Here is a 23,231-nt window from a genome sequence, read left to right on the forward strand (position 1 = left end):
CATATCCATTGAATTGGTGATGCTATCCAACCATCTCATCCTTTGTCATCCCCTTCTCCTCCTGCCTTCAGTCTTTCTCAGGATCACGGTCTTTTGCAGTGAGTCAGCTCTTTGCATCAAGTGGCCAAAATATCAGAGCTTCAGCTTCAGCATTGGTCCTCCCAATGTATATTCAGGATTCATTTCTTTTAGGATTGGGGCTTGGTATGTTGTAGGCCTTTAGTGCATGGTAACAATAACTTGGATTTTATTATTATTATTATTCTTGAAGTAAAATTATAGATAGTGATAATAGTTTGTGTTTTGTTAATAACATCATCAGAGATTTGAGGAAATGATGGAGGAAAACCTCTGTAGTATGCTAATTCTAGGTTACCTGTTGTCTCATGGAAAGTACAGAAGTCTTACTGAATTTGAAGTTGACAGATGCCTTGTATAACTCTGCCTGTAATCTTATCTCTACTAGAAAGCTCTTGTATAACTCTGCCTGTAATCTTATTTCTACTAGAAAGCTCTTCTAGGTTGCCATGGCATCAGGACCCAACATGATGGACCCCATTTGTCTGGTGGAAAATGACAATGAGATTCTGTCAGTGAACCAGAAAGCTCTACAGATTCTTGAGAAGATTTCTCAGCCAGTGGTGGTGGTGGCCATTGTAGGACTGTATCGTACAGGCAAATCCTACTTGATGAACCGTCTTGCAGGACAGAACCATGGTGAGTGTTGTACTTGGTTAGAGCCCAGTTGTTTGATTCTAGCTGACAGCTTAGTTTCCTAGTTTTCTTCCTTGGTCATGTGAAGGGAGAAACAAATTCCTCTGAATAAGCCAACCTTCCACTTCTAATTCTCACCACTAAATCACTACCTTATTGTGATTTATTATCATGTTCTCTGTTTTATTCCTGTAAAGCAAAATTTCTTCAACATATGCAAAAATCCTACCTTATCCTACCTGATTAAATGCTGTGTTCTTGCAGTTGTCTTCTCACTTTCAAAACATTTTGGTTTTTATTGAATATTCTCAACAACATATAAATATATTTCATTATCTATCATCTTAAAAATTCTTCCTGGATTTCATATCCTATTGGGGCTAAAACCTCTCAAACTCTCCTACATTTTAAAAAATAATTTTTTCTGGAAAAAATACAATCTCAATTTCTATTTTTTACTTTTTTTCCATGCCCATATCTCACTGTAATCCACTTCTCCACTTTTGAAACTCACCATTCTTTCAAAAAGCTCTTGTTACAGTTAGCCATAGCCTCTGTTTTATCTGATTCATGGATACCTCTTTGTCTCCATGCTGGTATCATTATCACAATTAATGTCCCCTTCTCCTTGAAACAGAGAACACACGAAGTAGGGCATTCTTGTTGAGGTAGAGACAGCACCATCACATGTACTAAGGTACTCGCATTCTAGAAAGTCTGACTTTGTAACCCCTTGGTGGCTTAGATTATCTGCTGTGATTGCATATTTCTTTCTCCCCTCCCTTTGCAGGTTTCCCTCTGGGGTCCACAGTGCAGTCTGAAACCAAGGGCATCTGGATGTGGTGTGTGCCCCACCCCTCAAAGGAGAACCACACCCTGGTCCTTCTGGACACCGAGGGCTTGGGGGATGTGGAAAAGGTGAGGTGGAAGGTCACAGATAAATCCTTTTTATTCTGGGTTTTCTCCTTATTGCTTGATGATTGTAGAACTTTAGCTGCTGTAGTCTACTTGTAAAATCCAGAAGTCAACTATAGTAAATGAGGTAAACTATGGTTTGTTTGAATCCCACTTCTAGGAAAAGTTATTAGGTATATATTAAATAAAATATTTTATTTCTTGGCACTGCATGGATGACTTGATTTCTTTTAATAAATAATTATTGAACAGCTGAATTCTAGGCCTTTGGACTTAAGAATGTAGATTGTGTTGGTGATTTAGTTGCTAAGTTGTGTCTGACTCTTGTGGCCCCACAGACTGTAGCCCACCAGGCTCCTCTGTCTGTGGGATTTCCCAGGCAAGAATACTGGAGTGCATTGCCATTTCCTTTTCCAGGGGATCTTCCCTGACCCAGGGATCAAACCCGAGTCCCCTGCATTACAAGTGGATTCTTAGGCCCAAATAAGGTAGATATCAGTGACCAAAGTAAAGGTCTTGTTCTCAAAGACCACACATGTGCAGTCAGATTTAATAAAGGGTGATTGGTAAAGAAGCAGGTTGGAGAGAGGACGAATTTGAACTACATTGCAATCACCAACTCCTGTCAATTCCCTGAGAGCTCTGGGCAAGAATGGTCCTTTTGAGTTGCTCTGACTTGGGACAATGGTGCTAGAAAATTATCGAAAAGTTACTTTGGGAGCCTTTCTAATTAATAGGGCTAACACCTGAAGACTCTTTCACTGGCACTCCCAACGGCTAGGGTAATAAGTCTTGAAAGGTGATCCAGGCAGGACTTGACAGTTTCCATTACTTCCAGTTAAGTTATAAAGGTGTGTTGGTAAAGAAGAGGAGAAACATCAGTCTGGGTGAGAGGAAGGATTTTTGATTCATCTTCTTAGCTATCAGACGAAGAGTGTATTTAAAGGTTGGAGTTAAGAGATGGGTTTACATTTTCTATGATGAAATTCATCAACTGCTCACAGAGCATTTTAGAAAGCTGTGAGATACCTCTAGATGTGATGGTTCTATAAAACATATGTTTGTCCTACAAGAAACATTTTAAGATGGATTTTTTCGGTATTTTAGCTTTCTACTAATGGGTGAAAGAAGTTACATTTCTTTGTTTCATTAACTTTAGCCTTATTTGGAAATAGCACCTAAATTTCTATAGCTTTTAATATTTCTTCCCAAAGGAGAATTAAAAATCTGTTTTTATCTTGAAAGTCATATACAAACAATGATATAGTCTTGTTGAAATAATTGATTGTTTGCCATAAATGCCACTTCTTCTTCTAATTGATTATTTTCTAAGACTGAGTTTTGGGGAAATAAAGTAATGAATAGAATATTTCCCCCCAAATTCCCATATAGAGTTGTCCTGACATAAATCAGTTTTTCCATTTGCTCTAGGCAGCAGCTTTAATACACTCTTTTACAGTAGAAATAATATATAGATTTATGCTACTATTTAGAAAATGCTATGATTTATATAAACAAATTAGCCTGGCCTTTAAGGCCCTTCATCAGGTTGCACTAGAGCTTCAAATTCACTTCTCCACTCACCCTCTGCTCCAGTCAAATGAAATAACTCTGTTTTAATTATAAGACCCCGGTATTCTCCCATCTCTAATTTTGCCTCTATGAGTGCTTCTGTCTATGGGATCACTTTCATTTCCTGAAGTCCATGTTTTATCAATTCTTTAATACTCAGTTCAAGACTTCTAGGAAGCTTTCATGTCACATTCTTTCTCCAACTTTCATAGCTCGGTTCTTCCTTTACAGACATAAATTTTAATTTAATGTTATAGCTATAAGTTTCCCTGCTTATATACATTACTAAGATGTCAGCTTTCTATAGGTACTGCCATCTTTGCTGCATTTATTGTTATGGATGTTTGTCACTATTTGAAACAGGCGTCCTGAAAGGAATAATTGTCATTTTTAACATTGCTTTTTGAAATCTAAGAACAGTGGGAGAGTATTGAATAACTTTCATAGATATTTAGGAGCTGACTGCGGCTCAGATCATTAACTCCTTATTACCAAACTCAGACTGAAATTGAAGAAAGCAGGGAAAACCGCTAGACCATTCAGGTATGACCTAAATCATATCCCTTATGATTATACAGTGGAAGTGAGAAATAGATTTAAGGGCCTAGATCTGATAGATAGAGTGCCTGATGAACTATGGAATGAGGTTCATGACATTGTACAGGAGACAGGGATCAAGAGCATCCCCATGGAAAAGAAATGCAAAAAAGCAAAATGGCTGTCTGGGGAGGCCTTACAAATAGCTGTGAAAAGAAGAGAAGCAAAAAGCAAAGGAGAAAAGGAAAGATATAAGCATCTGAATGCAGAGTTCCAAAGAATAGCAAGAAGAGATAAGAAAGCTTTCTTCAGTGATCAATGCAAAGAAATAGAGGAAAAGAACAGAATGGGAAAGACTAGAGATCTCTTCAAGAAAATTAGAGATATCAAGGGAACATTTCATGCAAAGATGGGCTCGATCAAGGACAGAAATGGTATGGGCTTGATAAAGGACAGAAATGGTATGGACTCAACAGAAGCAGAAGATATTAAGAAGCGGTGGCAAGAATACACGGAAGAACTGTACAAAAAAGATCTTCACGACCCAGATAATCATGATGATGTGATCACTCATCTAGAGCCAGACATCTTGGAATGTGAAGTCAAGTGGGCCTTAGAAAGCATTACTACGAACAAAGCTAGTGGAGGTGATGGAATTCCAGTTGAGCTGTTTCAAATCCTGAAAGATGATGCTGTGAAAGTGCTGCACTCAATATGCCAGCAAATCTGGAAAACTCAGCAGTGGCCACAGGACTGGAAAAGGTCAGTTTTCATTTCAATCCCAAAGAAAGGCAATGCCAAAGAATGCTCAAACTACTGCACAATTGCACTCATTTCACACACTAGTAAAGTAATGCTCAAAATTTTCCAAGCCAGGCTTCAGCAATACGTGAACTGTGAACTCCCTGATGTTCAAGCTGATTTTAGAAAAGGCAGAGAAACCAGAGATCAAATTGCCAACATCCGCTGGATCATGGAAAAAGCAAGAGAGTTCCAGAAAAACATCTATTTCTGCTTTCTTGACTATGCCAAAGCCTTTGACTGTGTGGATCACAAGAAACTGTGGAAAATTCTGAAAGAGATGGGAATACCAGACCACCTGACCTGCCTCTTGAGAAATCTGTATGCAGGTCAGGAAGCAACAGTTAGAAGTGGACATGGAACAACAGACTGGTTCCAAATAGGAAAAGGAGTACGTCAAGGCTGTATATTGTCACCCTGCTTATTTAACTTCTATGCAGAGTACATCATGAGAAACGCTGGACTGGAAGAAACACAAGCTGGCATCAAGATTGCTGGGAGAAATATCAGTCACCTCAGATATGCAGATGACACCACCCTTATGGCAGAAAGTGAAGAGGAGCTAAAAAGCCTCTTGATGAAAGTGAAAGAGGAGAGCAAAAAAATTGGCTTAAAGCTCAACATTCAGAAAACGAAGATCATGGCATCTGGTCCTATCACTTCATGGGAAATAGGTGGGGAAACAATAGAAACATTGTCAGACTTTATTTTTTTGGGCTCCAAAATCACTGCAGCTGGTGACTGCAGCCATGAAATTAAAAGAAGCTTACTCCTTGGAAGAAAAGTTATGACCAACCTAGACAGTATATTCAAAAGCAGAGACATTACTTTGCCGACTAGAGTCTGTCTAGTCAAGGCAATGGTTTTTCCTGTGGTCATGTATGGATGTGAGCGTTGGACTGTGAAGAAGGCTGAGCGCTGAAGAATTGATGCTTTTGAACTGTGGTGTTGGAGAAGACTCCTGAGAGTCCCTTGGACTGTGGGGAGATCCAACCAGTCCATTCTGAAGGAGATCGGCTCTGGGATTTCTTTGGAAGGAATGATGCTAAAGCTGAAGCTCCAGTACTTTGGCCTCATGGGAAGAGTTGACTCATTGGAAAAGACTCAGATGTTGGAAGGGATTGGGGGCAGGAGGAGAAGGGGATGACCGAGGATGAGATGGCTGGATGGCATCACGGACTTGATGGACGTGAGTCTGAGTGAACTCCGGGAGATGGTGATGGACAGGGAGGCCTGGCATGCAGTGATTCATGGGGTGGCAAAGAGTCGGACACAACTGAGCAACTGAACTGAACTGATTGATTGAATATAATTTAAAAGCGCAGTTATGCCAATTCTGGTCTATTTTATATGAGCTATGATTAATAAATACGTGTGGAACAAAGAAGTACTAACACTCATCATTGAATACATAGTTACATACCAAGTACTGTACTAGATTTTATGTATATGTTATTTTCTTTCATCCATTGAGGGAAAAGAAATTCTTATGAAGATTAGAATCACTTTACGTATGAAAAAGTCACAAACATAAATAATGTCTTTGTAATTGTCAAAGCTGATATCTGTATTTGCATCTGTCTTCAAACAGTGTCTATGCATGGTGAGTATGTTAACTGAAATAATACATGAAAGCATGATAGAATCAACGGATGAATGAATTTTTAATTTAGGACTAAAATCCTAAACCTCTTGTTTAAATGTGATTCCTAGGGTGACCCTAAGAATGACTCGTGGATCTTTGCCCTGGCTGTGCTTCTATGTAGCACCTTTGTCTACAATAGCACGAGCACCATCAACCACCAGGCCCTGGAACAGCTGTAGTATCCTTCTAGAAACTGAACCTCCAAGTTTCACCGAGTTTGGTGAAAATGATAGAGTCATTTCTCCTTCTCTATCATTTAGTTGCCTTTGGTGGAGCATAGGGGACCCAGGGCCAAAGAGAGTGATGATAATACTTTTTAATTAGGGAAATGTAGGAATTATGCAGAGGCTGTTGCTTTTCTTTAACCAAGTCCTAGCTATGTGACAGAGCTCACAGAACTCATCCAGGCCAAGTCCTCTCCAAGACCTGATGGAGTAGAAGATTCCACAGAATTTGTGAGTTTCTTTCCAGACTTTATCTGGGCTGTTCGGGATTTCACCCTGGAGCTGAAGTTGAATGGTCACCCTATCACAGAAGATCAGTACCTGGAGAATGCCTTGAAGCTGATTCCAGGTATTAGAGCATGACCCGGGCAGTGGATGGTCTAATGGAGGGTGGGATATACTAAACACTGTCTGTCATCTCTGGGATTGTGTTGCCTTAATGGTCCGGGAGCGAGCGACAAGAATGAAGACAGAATATGAAATCTGGTGCAATGGGTCAGGGGACATTCAGCCTCTATGGGACTGAGGTGCAGAGTCCACTCTGAGTCCAGCTTTGATTTCTAATTGCAGACTACAAGACTGTTTTTTATCTTATCTTTCCCAAGACACTACACTGACATAGTCCAGATCTCCTTGTTTTTACCCCAGGCCGTTTCCTTTCGGGCTAGTCAACAATCATCAAGTGCATAGGCAGCGTTCACGCCTGACGTGGACCCGGCGTTCCAAGGTCCATGCTTTCATGATCCCAGTCACACTGCCTTCTGGGTCTGGCCTCGGGGTTTGTAACAAGGAGATTATTCTTAAGAAAAACATGAAAGATAATCGTTAACACAGTTTCTTTATATATGCTGTTTTTCCAGGTGCTATTTCTGTGGAATTTCTCAAGGCTGTGAAAGTACATTATTAGGAATTCCCACTACATCTCTCACTTTTTGTTTTTGCAGGAGTAGATACACCGTCCAAGCAATTTCCTTTTCCATCAGTTCTAGGATGGTTTTTCTCATGCATCTGAGGACTAGACACAAAACAGTTAAAAATTTACATCCTGATATTATAGTACCAAGCAATCCTCCTCCTAAAGTTTTAATCCACATCATGGGGTTAAGTTAATGTAAGCTTTCCTCAATTTCTTCAAGTAAATCAGTTTCTGGGAGTAATTGTAAGTGAGCATTCTGCATATTAGAAATAGTAGCCTGTAACTGGGAAATGTCTAAGGATAGATTATTATGAATGTGTCCTCTCAAATGTTTAGATAATCGATCCCAAGTATACGCACTTTGATTAGACTTACGAGGTATGACACAAAATGAAGAGATACTCCAATCACACTTAAGATGAGTTTGTAACTTAAAATTTTGTACTTTGTCCCCTAGTAGGAGAGCTGCATTTTCTAAATCATTCACTTGGTCATTAATTTCTTGGTCTATGTGGGTTTGACTTCCCCAGGAAGAATTTGCATTTTGGCGCCACTGCTGGACAAATGTAGTTGTTTATATAGTTTGATGCAGTGCCACCCCGGCTATTACTGCTGTCGTGGCTATGGCAATAATTCCCATAATAGCTGCCATAAGGAGTCCAATAAACATTTTGGAATGTTGTAGTACTTTCTTTATAACTTTTAAAAGAGGATGTGTTTCAGAAGAGCCTTCCCAAGGTCTGGTTTGATTTACTGGAAGCCATATTCCCCATCTCCTTCTTCATAGAACAAATGAGCAATTAGAATTATAAAGTGAAGAATTTAAGCAAGTATATAATTTTCAATCCTGGCAAAAAAGTTCTTGTACACTTTCATTGATAGAAATTGTTCTTTTCAAGAGTACATAAGGATCTCTCACACAAGCCTGAATATAAAATGTCCAGTTTGCACTGGTATTAAATGTCAGGGAATAACATCCATCCCAAATTTGGAAATTTTTAAGACTTAAAGCCAATTTCCAAATCTCTCCTTGCCCTATTCCTTGATCCAATTGTGAGAAGCAGGGAGACATGCCACTACCATGCCATATAACTGGATGATCTAAATGAGTGGTAATGTTAGTATGGTGAAAGACTTTTTGCAGTTTCCAACACAGCCTTTTGTGAGAATTGCAGGACTGATTTTGATGAGAGCAATTAGAGACTGCCTACCCCTTAGGGGACCAGTCCCATACAATTCCATAGGAACCATTAATCAAAATTACTCCCTCAGTTCCACAACAATTATCCCACTGAATATGATTTTGTTTTTTAGTGCATAGCTTGAGGTGCTTGCATAAAGGTCTGTCTGATTTGGTGTCATTGTCGGGTTCTGAGTTGTTATAAGCAAAACTCAGACCAGAGAGAAGATGTAGCTAAATCTTAGTATAGTTGCTATTTAAAGAATTGGTGGACAGCCAGGCTTGCACAGATAATTTAAGACATCCTGTAGCTGGTCCTACACAAACTGGCCAGGATTCATACCCATAAGCAACACTGAAGGGAGTCCCTTCCTCTTGTTTAAAAAGAGGAAGGCGTGTAGCTTCAGGTCCTGATATCCAGGAAAAATCATTAACATAAATGAGGATCATAGAATCCCCCCAATCAACAGGTTTTTGTAATGGGGGGTTAGGTATCAGTTCAGTTCAGTTCAGTCGCTCAGTCGTGTCTGACTCTTTGCAACCCCATGAATCGCAGCATGCCAGGCCTCCCTGTCCATCACCAACTCCCGGAGTTCACTCAGACTTGCGTCCATTGAGTCCGTGATGCCATCTAGCCATCTCATCCTCGGTCGTCCCCTTCTCCTCCTGACCCTAATCCCTCCCAGCATCATAGTCTTTTCCAATGAGTCAACTCTTGGCATGAGGTGGCCAAAGTACTGGAGTTTCAGCATTAGCATCATTCCTTCCAAAGAAATCCCAGGGTTGATCTCCTTCAGAATGGACTGGTTGGATCTCCTTGCAGTCCAAGGAACTCTCAAGAGTCTTACATGCCCAATAAGTATAATTTTTAGATTCAGCTGTTGCTAGGGGTATGTATACTCACTGCGGTGGTGATAAGAGCAAACATGGCAACACCCGGGTTGTTAGGAGTGACAGCTTTCTCTTCATTTTCTAAGATCTCCTCGATTTCTGTGTTCATCTTTTAATTTGTCCCCAAGTGGGGATCTTGTTCTGATGTGTTGACAGGAGGGGAATCGTTATCTTTGTTTCAAACTCATGCTTTTGTAACTCATTACTGGGATCTCTACATCCCATGTGAAGCATCTCTTCTGTGGGAGTTCACTCATCATATGATTTCAGAAGATGCGAGGGAATCCAAACGGATGTTTCTGAATCACTAGTGAAAGACAAGTGAAACCCCTTCCCCAGGTTATCAGATTCCCCCTATGCCATGAATGTGTTTCTGGATCATACCACCAAACAGGTGGTTTGGGGCGAATTTCTTTTTGCTCCTTTATAAAATGCCATTCTGCTGCAGTGAAATCATTATCTTGATGCAAAAAATTTAAAGTAAATAGTGCTTTATATAATTTTTGCTGCGGTGGAAGTAACATTCCATTTCCCCCTTTCTGTTTTTGTAACATTTCCTTAAGAATCTGTTAGCTTGTTCTACAATAGCTTGTCATTGGGGATTATAGGGAATTCCTGTATGATGTTTTCATAGACTAAGCCTTAAAAAAATCCCTAAAAGCAGAACTATTGTAAGCTGGGCCATTGTCTGTTTTTATATTTTGTGGGAGGCCCATAGTAGCAAAGCAGCTACGCAAATGTGAAATAACATGTCTTGTAGATTCTCCAGAGCAAGCAGTTGCCCAGATAAATTTAGAGTTAATATCAACTGTGACATGTACATAAGCAAGTTTTCCAAAAGGTGAGTTACGTCCATCTGCCAGATATGACTTGGCCTTAGGCCATGAGGATTAATTTCCCCAGTTTCTGTTGGAGACATGGTTATTGCAACCATCTGACATGTAGGACAAGTGCTCACAATCTGTTTAGCTTGAGCCCAAGTGATGTGAAACTTGGTTTTTAAATATTTTGAATTACAATGTGTCAGGTCATGAAAGGCTGATGCCTCTGTAAAGGCTGAAAATAAAAGGGCATCGGGTTGAGTATTTCCTTCTGTTAAAGGCCCTGGTAAAATAGTATGAGCCTGAATATGAGTAATGTAGAATGGAAACTGTCAGTGTCTAATCACCTGTTGTAAATTTGTAAAAAGTGTATCCAATGTGGATGGGATAGTATCCTTAATAGTTGCTGTTTATATATGTTTAGTGACATGTACAGAATATTGAGAATCAGATAAGATATTAATTGCTTGGGGAATATTTTGTGATATGTGTATAATAGCTAGAATTTTTGCTTGTTGTGCAGAATATCCAGGTGTTTCAATTACTAGCGTAAACGTGCCTATATATCCTGCTTTCCCTCAGCTAGTGCCATCTGTAAAATTGAGAGAAACAGATGGAATGGGGTTGACACTAGTAATTCTAGGCAAAATCCATCTTGTTTGTTTTAAAAACTGTAAGATATAGGCAAATCAGGATAGTGGTTGCCAATATGTCCAACATATTGGACAGCTAAAGCTTGTTGCCAAGATAATGGATAATGAATTTTGAAGAGAATATTTTAATTCCTTGGAAGTTGGTGTAGTCCAAATAAGGCAGGGATCATGTCCAGTAAACTGTTGAACACACTCTTTTCCTTTTAGAATTATATTGGCTACCATATCTGAGTAAAGGGTAATAAATTTTGTTTGTAAATTAGCTAAGAATATCCATAAAACTATTAAAGGAGTTTGCATAATCAACCCAGTAGGGGAATGAGGGCTGTGGAAGACAAACAACTGAAGAGGCTCTAAAGGGTCTATTCTGTCTATTTGGCAGTTTTATACAGCTTGTTCTATAATTGCTAGTGTTTTCTCAGCCTCAGGAAATTTTTGTTGGGAGCTATTAAGCTCTGGATTTTCTCTTAATAGAATAAATGGGATAGAGAATAAAGTGGAATCCCTAATTTAGGCCGAATCCAGTTAACATCTCCTAGTAATTTTTGTAAGTCATTCAAAGTTTTAATTGAGTCTCTGCGTATCTGCCTCTTTTGGTTTGATTGTAGAATGAGTGACTTTATTTTCTGAGTACTGAAAAGGTTCAGCGTATTGTAATTTATCAGGAGCTATATACAAGCCAGTACATTCCAAACATTCCTTTAGCTTTAAAAACATTCCTATAGGCTATCAATTTCAGGTAGGCACATAGTATATCATCCGTATAATGAATGATATATGCATAAGGGAATTGCTGTCGCATTGGATGTAAAGCCTTGGCTACAGAATTTTGACAAATAGTGGGACTGTTAAGAATACCTTGAAGTAATACTGTCCATTGAAATCTTTTATGTGGCTCCTTTAAATTAATGGAAGGAACTGAAAAAGCAAATCTAGGTTTATCATCAGGATGTAAAGGACTAATAAAAAAACAATCTCTAAGATCAATAGCAAACAAATGCAGATTTCTTGGAATCATACTAGGATTAGGTAGACCAGGCTGCAAAGCACCCATTAAAACAATAACAGCATTAACAGCTCTCAGATCAGTAAGCATTCTCCATTAACCAGATTTCTTTCGTATAATGAACACTGGAAAATTCCAAGGGCTAAAGGATTCAATAATATGTCCTTTGTTAAGTTGTTCATTAATTCATGTAAAGCCTCCATTTTTTTGCTTTGTTTTGTTTTGTTTTAGGGGCCACTGCTCTATCTACACAAATGATCCGTTTTCCAATTAAGAGGTATGGGTGTGGGTGGGGGAAGATAAATAGGAACAGTGGCCACTGGTGAAAAGAGGGCGGTTTGAATTCTTAAATAGTCAAAGGATAAATTCTTCCTTGTTGATTTTTGCCCAGTCCCAATCCTGGTATATAACCTTGATTGAACATAATTTGGTGACTGACCTTGCTATATTGATTTGGAGGATGAGGGGGAGGAGATGGAGGAAAAAATCCCTCATCATCTTCTTCGGGAGCTGAAGGAGCAGATTTTGCAGATGGGTTCCCCTTTCCCTCAACTCCACATACTCTGAACTTTGAGGTTATTCAAGAGAGTTATCATCATTTTCATCAAAAAAATCAGAAGTCTGCAAAGGTTCCAGTACTGAGTTAATTAATGCCCACATACTCCAAATAGAAATAAGGAGTGGAGTTCCTTTTGCATGTTCTTTTTAAAACTTGGCTCCAACCTTTTCCCAGACTTTTAAATCCAAGGCTCCTATTGATGGGAACCAGCAGCAATATTTATCTATTGCTTGCAACAATTCTAATAATCCCCCTTCACAAATAGAAGTTCCTCTCCCTTTCAAGAGTTGTCTTAATAAACAAATATGTGGGTGATAGTGTTCTACAGTCTCAACATTTCCCATTTTCAGTTAGTTCAGTCACTTAGTCATGTTCGACTCTTTGTGACCCCATGGACTGCAACACACCAGGCCTCCCTCAGTTTACACACCAACTCCCAGAGTTTACTCAAACTCATGTCCATTGAGTCCGTGACGCCATCCAACCATCTCATCCTCCGTCGTCACCTTCTCCCCCTGCCTTCAATCTTTCTCAGCATCAGGGTCTTTTCAAACGAGTTAGTTCTTCGCATCAGGTGGCCAAAGTATTGGAATTTCAGCTTCAGTATCAATCCTACCAATGAATATTCAGGACTGATTTCCTTTAGGATGGACTGGTTGGATCTCCTTGCAGTTCAAGGGACTCTCAAGAGTCTTCAACACCACAGTTCAAAAGCATCAATTCTTTTGTGTTCAGCTTTCTTTATAGTCCAACTCTCACATCCATACATGGCTACTGGGAAAACCATAGCCTTAACTAGACAGACCTTTGTGTTGACAAAGTAATGTCTTTGCTTTTTAATATGCTGTCTATATTGGTCATAGCTTTTCTTCCAAGAAGTAAGTCTTTTAATTTCGTGGCTGCAGTCAATATCTGCAGTGATTTTCTTTTACTTCTAAGTCACTTCAGTCATGTCCAACTCTGTGTGACCCCATAAACAGCAGCCCACCAGGCTCCCCCGTCCCTGGGATTTTCCAGGCAAGAACACTGAACTGGGTTGCCATTTCCTTCTCCAATGCATGAAAGTGAAAAGTGAAAGGGAAGTCGCTCAGTCATGTCCGACTCTTAGTGACCCCATGGACTGCAGCCTACCAGGCTCCTCCGTCCATGAGATTTTCCAGGCAAGAGTACTGGTGTGGGTGCCTTTGCCTTCTCCACAGTGATTTTGGAGCCCCCCAAATAAAGTCTGTCACTGTTTACACTGTTTCTCCATTTGCCATGAAGTGATGGGACCAGATGCCATGATCTTAGTTTTCTGAATGTTGAGCTTTAAGCCAAAATTTTCGCTCTCTTATTCCACTTTCATCAAGAGGCTATTTAGTTCTTCACTTTTTGCCATAAGGGTGGTGTCATCTGCATATCTGAGGTTTTTGATATTTCTCCCAGCAATCTTGAGTCCAGCTTCTGCTTCATCCAGCCCAGCGTTTCTCATGATGTACTTTGCATAGAAGTTAAATAAGCAGGGTGACAATATACAGCCTTGACGTACTCCTTTCCCTATTTGGAACCAGCCTGTTTTTCCATGTCCAGTTCTGACTGTTGCTTCCTGACCTGCATACAGGTTTCTCAAGAAGCAGGTTAGATGGTCTGGTAGTCCTGTCTCTTTCAGAATTTTCCACAGTTTGTTGTGATCCACACAGTCAAGGGTTTGGCATAGTCAATAAAGCAGAAATAGATGTTTTTCTGGAACTCTCTTGCTTTTTCAATGATCCAGCAGATGTTGGCAATTTGATCTCTGGTTCCTTTGCCTTTTCTAAAACCAGCTTGAACATCTGGAATTTCATGGTTCATGTATTATTTATTGAAGCCTGGCTTGGAGAATTTTGATCATTACTTTACTAGCATGTGAGATGAGTGGACTTGTGCAGTAGTTTGAGCATTCTTTGGCATTGCCTTTCTTTGGGATTGGAATGAAAACTGACCTTTTCCAGTCCTGTGGCCACTGCTGAGTTTTACCATTTTAACCCTGTAAATGCTTGAAGACTTACCAGCAGGAATTTTCAGAGGCCTCTCAACTGTCCCAGGTTCTGTGTTGCTGTAATTTCACTTTCGCTCCTAATGGTCTTTCGCTCCAGCCCTACGTTGGGTGCCAATTGTTGCCCTAATGGTCAGGGAGCAAGCGACAAGAATGAAGACAGAACATGAGATCTGGTACAGTGGGTCAGGGTACATGCAGCCTCTATTGGACTGAGGTGAGGGTCCACTCTCAGTCCAGCTTTTATTTTTAATTGCAGACTACAAGACTATTTTTGATCTTATATTTCCCAAGACACTACACTGACATAGTCCAGATCTCCTTGTTTTTATCCCAAGAAGTTCCCTTTTGGGCTTGTCTCGGGAATAGTCATCAGGTGGGTAGGCAGCATTCATGCCTGATGCCGACCCAGTGTTCCTAGGTCCATGCTTTCACGATCCCAGTCATACTCCCTTCTGGGTCTGGCCTTGGGGTTTGTAACAAGGAGATTATTCTTAAGAAAAACATGAAAGATAATCATTAACACAGTTTCTTAATATATGCTGTTTTTCCAGGTGCTATTTCTATGGAATTTCTCAAGGCTGTGAAAGTACATTTTTAGGAATTCCCTCTACAGGGTTGCATTTGTACTTGAGACTAGATCAATATCTGTAGGAATCGTGGCTGGAAAGTGGGTTGCAAAGCTCTAGCCACTGGAGTTGATGTTCATTTAAGAAAAGTAAAGTGTAAGGTAAAGTGAAATTATTCAAAATCAATTTGTTTTTTTATGCCATTTGTAAATTAGCATCCAGATTACAATGGGTGCTAAAGCCTTCAAAAGACCAGACACCTGTGTTTCCTATTTTGGCTTCTGCTTTTCTTTGTTGAGGAAAACAACTGACCAGATACTTGTTGGCATGAAATTATAATGAAAAGTCTATCTAATAAAAAAAGACAACAACTGCATTTCACATAGGTAGATTTTATTCTCAAAGAGGGATCTTTCTAATCCTGTATAGTTATATGCTAGGCTAAGTCGTTTCGTCATGTCCGACTCTGCGATTCTATGGACCATAGCCCTCCAGGCTCCTCTGCCCTTGGGATTCTCCAGGGAAGAATTCTGGATTGGGTTGCCATGTCCTCTTCCAGGGCATCTTCCCAACCCAGGGATCGAACCCACATCTCTTACGTCTCCTGCATTGGCAGGCAGGTTCTTTACTGCTAGTACCACCTGGGAATATCATGTAAAAAATGACTTAATGTTCTAAATAAACCTGATGAAGTGTGCGTCTTTTCAATCTATGCCTTTTCAATATTTCTGATAATTTTTAGAACACTCATTTTACCGTCTTCATCCCAGCTTTCTCCTGATTCTCACATATTTATTTGTGCTTTAATTACAAATTAATGAATTATTTTAATGGGTTACATTTACAGTGGGTATATCTGATGAAACCTTGAGAGAGATATCAATTCTGATTTACTCATTCTTGCTTTAATTTTTCTATTTATGCTTTCTCAAAATATCTATTGAGAAATTGTCTAGTCAGAAAAGGACAACTATCAGATCAAATATAATAGTTTTTGTCAAAGAGTTGATTGATTAGTGGTGACATCTTAAAATTGCATTTTAGTTACATTTATCCTTCAGAGGTTTTTGCTAAAAATTAGCTAACTCTGTACCAAGTATTTTTTAGCATCAAATCGTTTTCTCTAAATAATCAGGGTGTCATTCCCAATATTTCGAGTATTGTCCCTTAACCCTTGTTTATAGCTCTTCTTGGCCACATGGCTCAATTCCTGCATGAGACTCAGTTCAGTTCAGTTCAGGTCAGTCGCTCAGTCATGTCTGACTCTTTGCGACCCCATGAATCGCAGCACGCCCTCAGGCCTCCCTGTCCATCACCAACTCCCAGAGTTCATTCAGACTTACGTCCATTGAGTCAGTGACACCATCCAGCCATCTCATCCTCTGTTGTCCCCTTCTCCTCCTGCCCCCAATCCCTCCCAGCATCAAAGTCTTTTCCAATGAGTCAACTCTTGGCATGAGGTGGCCAAAGTACTGGAGTTTCAGCTTTAGCATCATTCCTTCCAAAGAAATCCCAGGGTTGATCTCCTTCAGAATGGATTGATTGGATCTCCTTGCAGTCCAAGGGACTCTCAAGAGTCATTTCCAACATCACAGTTCAAACGCATCAATTCTTCGGCGCTCAGCCTTCTTCACCTCCCACATTGTAGGCAGACGCTTTACTGTCTGAGTCACCAGACCATGAGACTAAGTAGAGCTAAAATTTACATTTGAACTTTCATCCTTTTACCCATTAGTTCAGTAAATATCTAAGAGAAAACTGCTCTATACGGTGCAGGTCTGCAGATATCACTTTTAGGTTTCTTTTATTGAATCAGATGTCTTCCTAAACTCTCTCCAGAGTTATATCAATGGTGAAAGTTTTATGTGCAAGGAAGTGCTGAATGTTTATGTTAAATAAGCTATTAGCATAGAAGACAGCAAAGAAATGCAAATCCCTGTCCTGAACACCAGGAGCTCCCTTGTTTCAAAAGTCTTCCCACTCTAATCTGTTTTTCTGTCCTTCAGGCAAGAATCCCAAAGCCAGAACATCCAATCTACCCAGAGAGTGTATCAGGCATTTCTTTCCAACACGGAAGTGTTTTGTGTTTGGTTGGCCAACAAACGACAAAGAACTCCTATACAATATTGAGAATGTGTCTGAAGACCAACTGGATCCTAAATTCCTGGAACAAACAAACAATTTCTGTTCTTACATCTTCACCAATGCAAAAATCAAGACCCTCAAAGAGGGGATCATGGTCACTGGGAATCGTGAGTCTCTTTTTCCTGATTCCATGGGGGTTGATGTGTGCTGAATATTTTATATAATGTGTTTTTCAGTATTTTTGTTTGATTCTATATGGAATTTGGGTTTTACAGGCACTCATACTCCATAAAGAAATGTGTATGCTTCATAATTATCTTACTTTGGGGAATTTACAAATCCCTTCCTTAAATGGCAAGTTTTGTCACTGAAATCTGTGGCTTCCACTTATCTGAAAAATTTCTCTACTGAGAAAAAACTCACTATCAGGGTATAAAAACAGAATCTTCCATTTTCTGAAGTCCTATATAGTAAGTGTTCTTTGCAAGTAGAATACGAAAGATATTTTGGAAGATTCAGTTCAGTTCAGTTGCTCAGTCATGTCCGACACTTTGTGACCCAATGCACTGCAGCACATCAAGCTTCCCTGTCCATCACCAACTCCTGGAGCTTGCTAAAACTCATGTCCAAACTCATGTTGGTAATGCCATCCAACCACCTCATCCTCTGTCGTCCCCTTCTCTTCCTGCCTTCTATTTTTCCCAGCATCAGGGTCTTTTCAAATGAGTCAGTTCTTTCCATCAGGTGGCCAAAACATTGGAGCTTCAGCCTCAGTATCAGTCCTTCCAATGAATATTCAGGACTGATTTCCTTTAGGATGGACTGGTTTGATCTCCTTGAGATCCAAGGGACTCCCAAGAGTCTTCTCCAGCACCCAGTTCAAAATCATCGATTCTTTGGCACTCGGTTTTCTTTATGGTCCAACTCTCACATTCATATACAACTATTGGAAAAACCATAGCTTTGACTAGACAAATCTTTGTTGGCAAAGTAATGTCTCTGCTTTTTAATATGCTATCTAGGTTGGCCATAGCTTTTCTTCCAAGGAGCAAGCATCTTTTAATTTTAAGTGTCTTTTAATTTTTTGGAAGATCAGAGTGGACCAAAAATAAATACTAGTCCATAAATCACTGAAAAATCCATTCAAAGCCTCAGAATTGTGAGTAAACATAATCTGATATACCCTGTCTCATCTTAATACCTATGCAATCTATTTTGCTTTTAATATTTCAGATGCCTCCTAGTTTGTTACATAGAGGTAGATTTTCAATTTTTTATGCACTGTGGGCTGGAAAACCATAAAAATAAAGAGTCAGTAAGAAAATGAAGGTAGTGATAGTAGAAGGGGGTACAGTATGTGTGTGTGTGTGTGTGTGTGTGTGAGTCTCAGAATCTTGGTGCCTATTGATTGATAACTTAATATTTATCCCTTAAATGTCCTGACTTACTTAGGACTGAGGACTCTGGTTGTGACCTATGTGGATACCATCAACACCGGAGCTGTACCTTGCTTGGAGAATGCAGTGACAACTCTGGCCCAGCTGGAAAACTCAGCAGCCGTGCAGAAGGCAGCTGACCACTATAGTGAGCAGATGGCCCAGCGACTGAGCCTCCCCACAGAGACGCTCCAGGAGCTGCTGGAGGTGCATGCAGCCTGTGAGAGGGAAGCCATTGCCATCTTCATGGAGAGCTCCTTCAAGGACAAAGATCAGGAGTTCCAGAGGGGTCTTGTGGTAATTTGTCTTCGTATTTACCATTTTCCCCCCTCCCCTTGAATAATGAAGCCTAGCAGTGCCTTTATGGTCCCCGTGGTTCATCCCTCACTCAAGGATGAAGTAGTCTGTGGTCACATGAGGGACAGAGTTTCAAAGGACTTCATTTTCTTCTTTTTTCTACCAAATCTTGGGAAGTTTATCTGGAAATGTCTCTCATCTCTGCTGTAAAACCAGTATAGATATCCTTTGGAAGTAAATACTTCTGCAGATTCCAGTGCTGTCCAGGGCACACACACAAGTCATTCTTAAGTTGATTTCTTTTTCTTTGAACACACTCTTTTTATCAGGAACTAAAATTTTTCTAATCAGACTCTTATTCCAAGCCATTTTCAACTTAGATTGCTCCTTGCTATATCATTGAAAATAGAATCACTGAGCGTTGCAACTGCAAAGAACCACAGAGAAGAGATAATGCAACTCCAACATTTCAGATGAAGAACCTGAAGGGAACCTGAAAAAATTTCCTGTGCTCTATCAGAGTTTTCAGAGTTGTGATAGATCAGGTCTTGTGATTGCTTTTTTATTTGATTAAAAAATATATTTTTCTCATGAGGACAGCAGTTAGACCAATCCTTCTACTACGTTCTTTGAAATTTTATCTCCTCTTTTCATTTTTCTGGTGACATCTCTCTATATTTCCCTTGCAGGAAGTCATAAAGAATAAGAAGGAGAGTTTCATGCTGCAGAATGAAGAGGCATCTATCAAATACTGCCAGGCTAAGCTTGATGTGCTTTCCAAGGCCCTAATGGAAAGCATATCAGCAGGTGCTTTCTCTGTTCCTGGAGGGCACAAACTCTACAGGAAAGCAATGGATAGATTACAACAGGACTACTGCCAAGTGCCCAGGAAAGGAGTAAAGGTGAGGAACAAGGGGAGCACGGGGAGCCTACAGAATAGAGTCCAGAGGGTCTCCTGAAAATCTGAGAGCAAAACACCAAGTGTGGGTAATGAGAGAACATGGGGAAATCATGACAGCTTTAGGTCTTAAGATTCACTATATGAAATTCATTAATAACTACATTTGTACCTTTTTAGTAGACTCCATATATAAGTGATATCATATGATATTTGCTTTCTGTCTCTAACTTATTTCACACAATTTGATAGTCTCTAGGTCCATCCATATTGCTGCAAATGACATTACTTTGTTCTTTTTTATGGCTGAGTGATATTCCATTTATATATATCTTTTTAATCTCTTCCTCTGTTGATGGACATTTAGGTTGCTTCCATGCCTGGTTATTGTAAATAGTGCTTCAATGAACATTGGGATACATGTGTCTTTCCAAATTATGGTTTTCCTGGAGTATATGACCAAGATTGGGATTCCTGGATCTTTCCTTAGACCCTTTAATCCTTCAAATGACATTAAGTTGCATCTATGCTTATTGTCATCATCTTAAAGATCTGAACTGAGAGGCTTAGCAGGTTAAACAAAGTTGCCTTAAGTTTTAACCAGCAAGTAGCAGAGGGAAACAGCAGCACAGTTTAGAGGCAATATTTCACACTGGGAAGACAAACATATAAAAGTACTAGAGATCTTGGGTTTGTAGAACTGAAGATAGTTCTGACTGGCTGGAGTCTAGAGTGGCTAGAAGGAAGTAGCACTGGGAGGGAGATGGGAGGAAGACAGGTCACTCTAAGGAGCTTAGACTTGTAAGGAACTACTGTGGAATTTTAAACATGAAGAAAAATTATGTGGATGTGACTGTTTTTGCACTAATCTCCCCAATGGAAATCTAAGTTCTGTGTTCTTTCTTGGTTCCTCAGGAAAATGAGGTCCTCCAGAGCTTTCTGCAGTCACAGGTGGCAGTTGAGAAATCCATCCTGCAGGCAGATAAAGCCCTCACTGATGGGGAGAAGGCTGTAGCAGGTATGGGGTAGGGTTTGGCTCACAGGGGAATGGGTAGGCTTGGGCAGTGCCCTCTGACAGGTGTGAGACTAAAACCCTGGTACAAAGAGATTCCTCTCCGTCTGTGGAACAACTCTGCTACATCTGAAAACAGTAAAAGGAATTATGCAATCACAACGGGGTTAGACATCAGCCAGACTCCCATCACATTCTGGAATATGCTTTTGGTGATGTGGACAAGGCAAGGAATTCAGAGATTTCCCACCTCCCTTTCCTACTCTATCTTAATCTCTGAGGTCAGGAGGGTAGAGATCAATCCTTACCTTGTTTTCTTCCCTCTCTAAAACCTTCCTGGGGCAGAGGAGCGGGCCAGGAATGAGACAGCTGAGAAGGAACGGGTGCTGCTAAGACAGAAACTGCAGGAGCAGCAGCAGGAGATGGAGGCGCAAGAGAGGAGTCTCCAGGAAAACATAGCCCAGCTGACAGAGAAGCTGGCGAGGGAAAGAGAAAACCTGCTGAGGGAGCAGACTATGATGCTGGAGCATAAGCTGAAGGTAAGTCAGGCTGTGGCCTTAGTCGTGCTCGATGGTCATTACCCTGGGACCTCGGGAAGCGTTGGGTGAAGGTTACAGCAAGACCATGGAGGGAAGCACCATTGCCATTTACTGCTTGTGATTCATTAAAACCCCAAAGCCTTTGAATCCTTCCAAAGTCTTTGAGTGCTATTCTGTAAGTAGACTCTGGAGACTTCAAGAGGCCTAGGGCCTCTGTAAGCCATCAGAGAATATAAACACGGTTTGTATTTATAAACCCTATTATAAAATTTGGGGAGTTTTAAAATGATCTCATGAGGCTTGGTTAAATGGATATTCCAACCACATGTATTTAACTGGTTTGCTTTATGAGGGTCACTGTCAGTTACCCTGCTACCACCCAAAGGCCCTATCTGTGCTGACATAGGACTATCAGCAATGCCCAGACTTAAAAAACACAGGGCAGGGACAGCTTCTAAGCGTGCTGCCTTGTCTCCAGGGGTGGATGCCCAAGCTATCGTGTGGCAAAAGGGAAACTCTCTCACTGTCCATCTGGGTGTGTTTAGAACAGATGTCTATGATTTGGGTGACTCTACCATCCTGAGTGGGGCTGAGACTTAGTGCAATCACACCTGACATCTTTTGCCTAGACAATGTATTTGTCCTCACATCAGGCTTAGCTTCATGGGCTAAACCCAATAGTGTATGAGTAGTAAGACTGTAAACTACAATTTCTCTTAATGTTCAGGTCAAAACTGGTAGATATTCTGTTTATAAAATTCTCCTTCCATGACTGAGTAAGAAAGAACAATGTTAGGAATAAAACAGACAGTTTGATGAAGTTTTAAAATTTGAGAAAATGTAATCCTTGAGAAAAATGGGAATTTAAAAATTTTTGCTCCTTTTCTCACTCTTTTTTTTTTTTTTTTTTAGGCCCAGGAAGCTCTGCTTAAAGAAGGATTTAGACAGAAATCTGAGAATATGAGTGCAGAGATAAATCATTTGAGAAATATGATTGATAATACTAATGATGGTAATGCTTCCTGGATTGCACTAGTCTTGGACAGATTTGGCAAAGAGATTGCTTCAGTATTGTGTGCTCCAGGCAAACTTCTTGGTCATATTGTGAGAGGCGTGAGCTCCCTATTTAAAAAGTAGATCTCCTTTTAAAGAAATTAGAGATATATAATATATGTATATACTCTGGCCTATGTTTGGTGTGAATGCTTTTTACTTTCATTTAGCAAGGCTTTAAATGTAAAAAATGGTTACTAAAAATATCAATGCCTGGCCCACATTAGACAGAATAAATGCATAGACATTTTGATATAGCATCTCCACTTTTAAGAAATATATGTGTGCAAAATCACACACACACACACAACATACATACACACATATACATATATAAGACTTCCCTCTAGCTCAGACAGTAAAGAATTTGCTCTCAATGCAGGAAACCCAGGTTCAATCCCTGGGTCAGGAAGATTCTCTGGAGAAGGGAATGGAAACCCACTCCAGTATTCTTGCCTGGAAAATCCCATGGACAGAGGAGCCTGGTGGCCTATAGTCCATGGGGTCTCAAAGAGCTGGACATGATCAAGTGACTAACACTGCTACTGCTTTGTACACATATACATACAAGAGGTCCATTGAGCCATCTCTTTTAATGGCAAAAGACTGAAAACTGCTTAAGTGTCTATATAGTTGGTATTAATAATACATATTTTGCATGTACATATACTGGAATACTATGTAGCCAGTAAATAAATCAACAATGGAAGTCTATGCACATAAATATAGAAAAAACTTAAAGATATATTGTAGAATGAAAAAAACAGGTAGAAAACAGTTTGTACTATCTGTTCACTATAAAAACTGCAGTTATTATGTGCACTCATTTATATGGACACATGGAACATCTCTTGAAAAACTGATATCATTGATTTCTTCTGGGGAGGGACAGCT

General features: G+C 40.0%; 1 protein-coding gene across 1 annotated transcript; it reads left to right on the top strand.

Annotated features, from left to right (window-relative positions):
- Nucleotides 1-521: 521 nt before the first annotated feature.
- On the top strand, nt 522-22,421 carry LOC138069656 (guanylate-binding protein 6-like). Its single transcript, XM_068960986.1, has 10 exons — nt 522-717; nt 1,505-1,632; nt 6,253-6,362; nt 6,561-6,757; nt 17,024-17,269; nt 18,555-18,835; nt 19,525-19,737; nt 20,649-20,751; nt 21,091-21,284; nt 22,197-22,421. Exons 1-10 carry the CDS (start codon nt 528-530, stop codon nt 22,419-22,421), a joined length of 1,887 nt encoding a protein of 628 aa, XP_068817087.1. The 5' UTR covers nt 522-527.
- The last annotated feature ends 810 nt before the right edge of the window (nt 22,422-23,231 follow it).

The sequence above is a fragment of the Capricornis sumatraensis genome, chromosome 2, assembly GCF_032405125.1.
Source record: "Capricornis sumatraensis isolate serow.1 chromosome 2, serow.2, whole genome shotgun sequence".
NCBI lineage: Eukaryota > Metazoa > Chordata > Mammalia > Artiodactyla > Bovidae > Capricornis > Capricornis sumatraensis.

Bases quoted from the DNA above. Each gene is read 5' to 3' on its own strand.
- LOC138069656 (XM_068960986.1), top strand. From the start codon at position 528: ATGGCATCAGGACCCAACATGATGGACCCCATTTGTCTGGTGGAAAAT. The intron at 6,363-6,560 runs GTATCCTTCTAG...ACCAAGTCCTAG, and splicing joins CAGGCCCTGGAACAGCTGTA to CTATGTGACAGAGCTCACAG. The intron at 6,758-17,023 runs GTATTAGAGCAT...TCTGTCCTTCAG, and splicing joins TGCCTTGAAGCTGATTCCAG to GCAAGAATCCCAAAGCCAGA.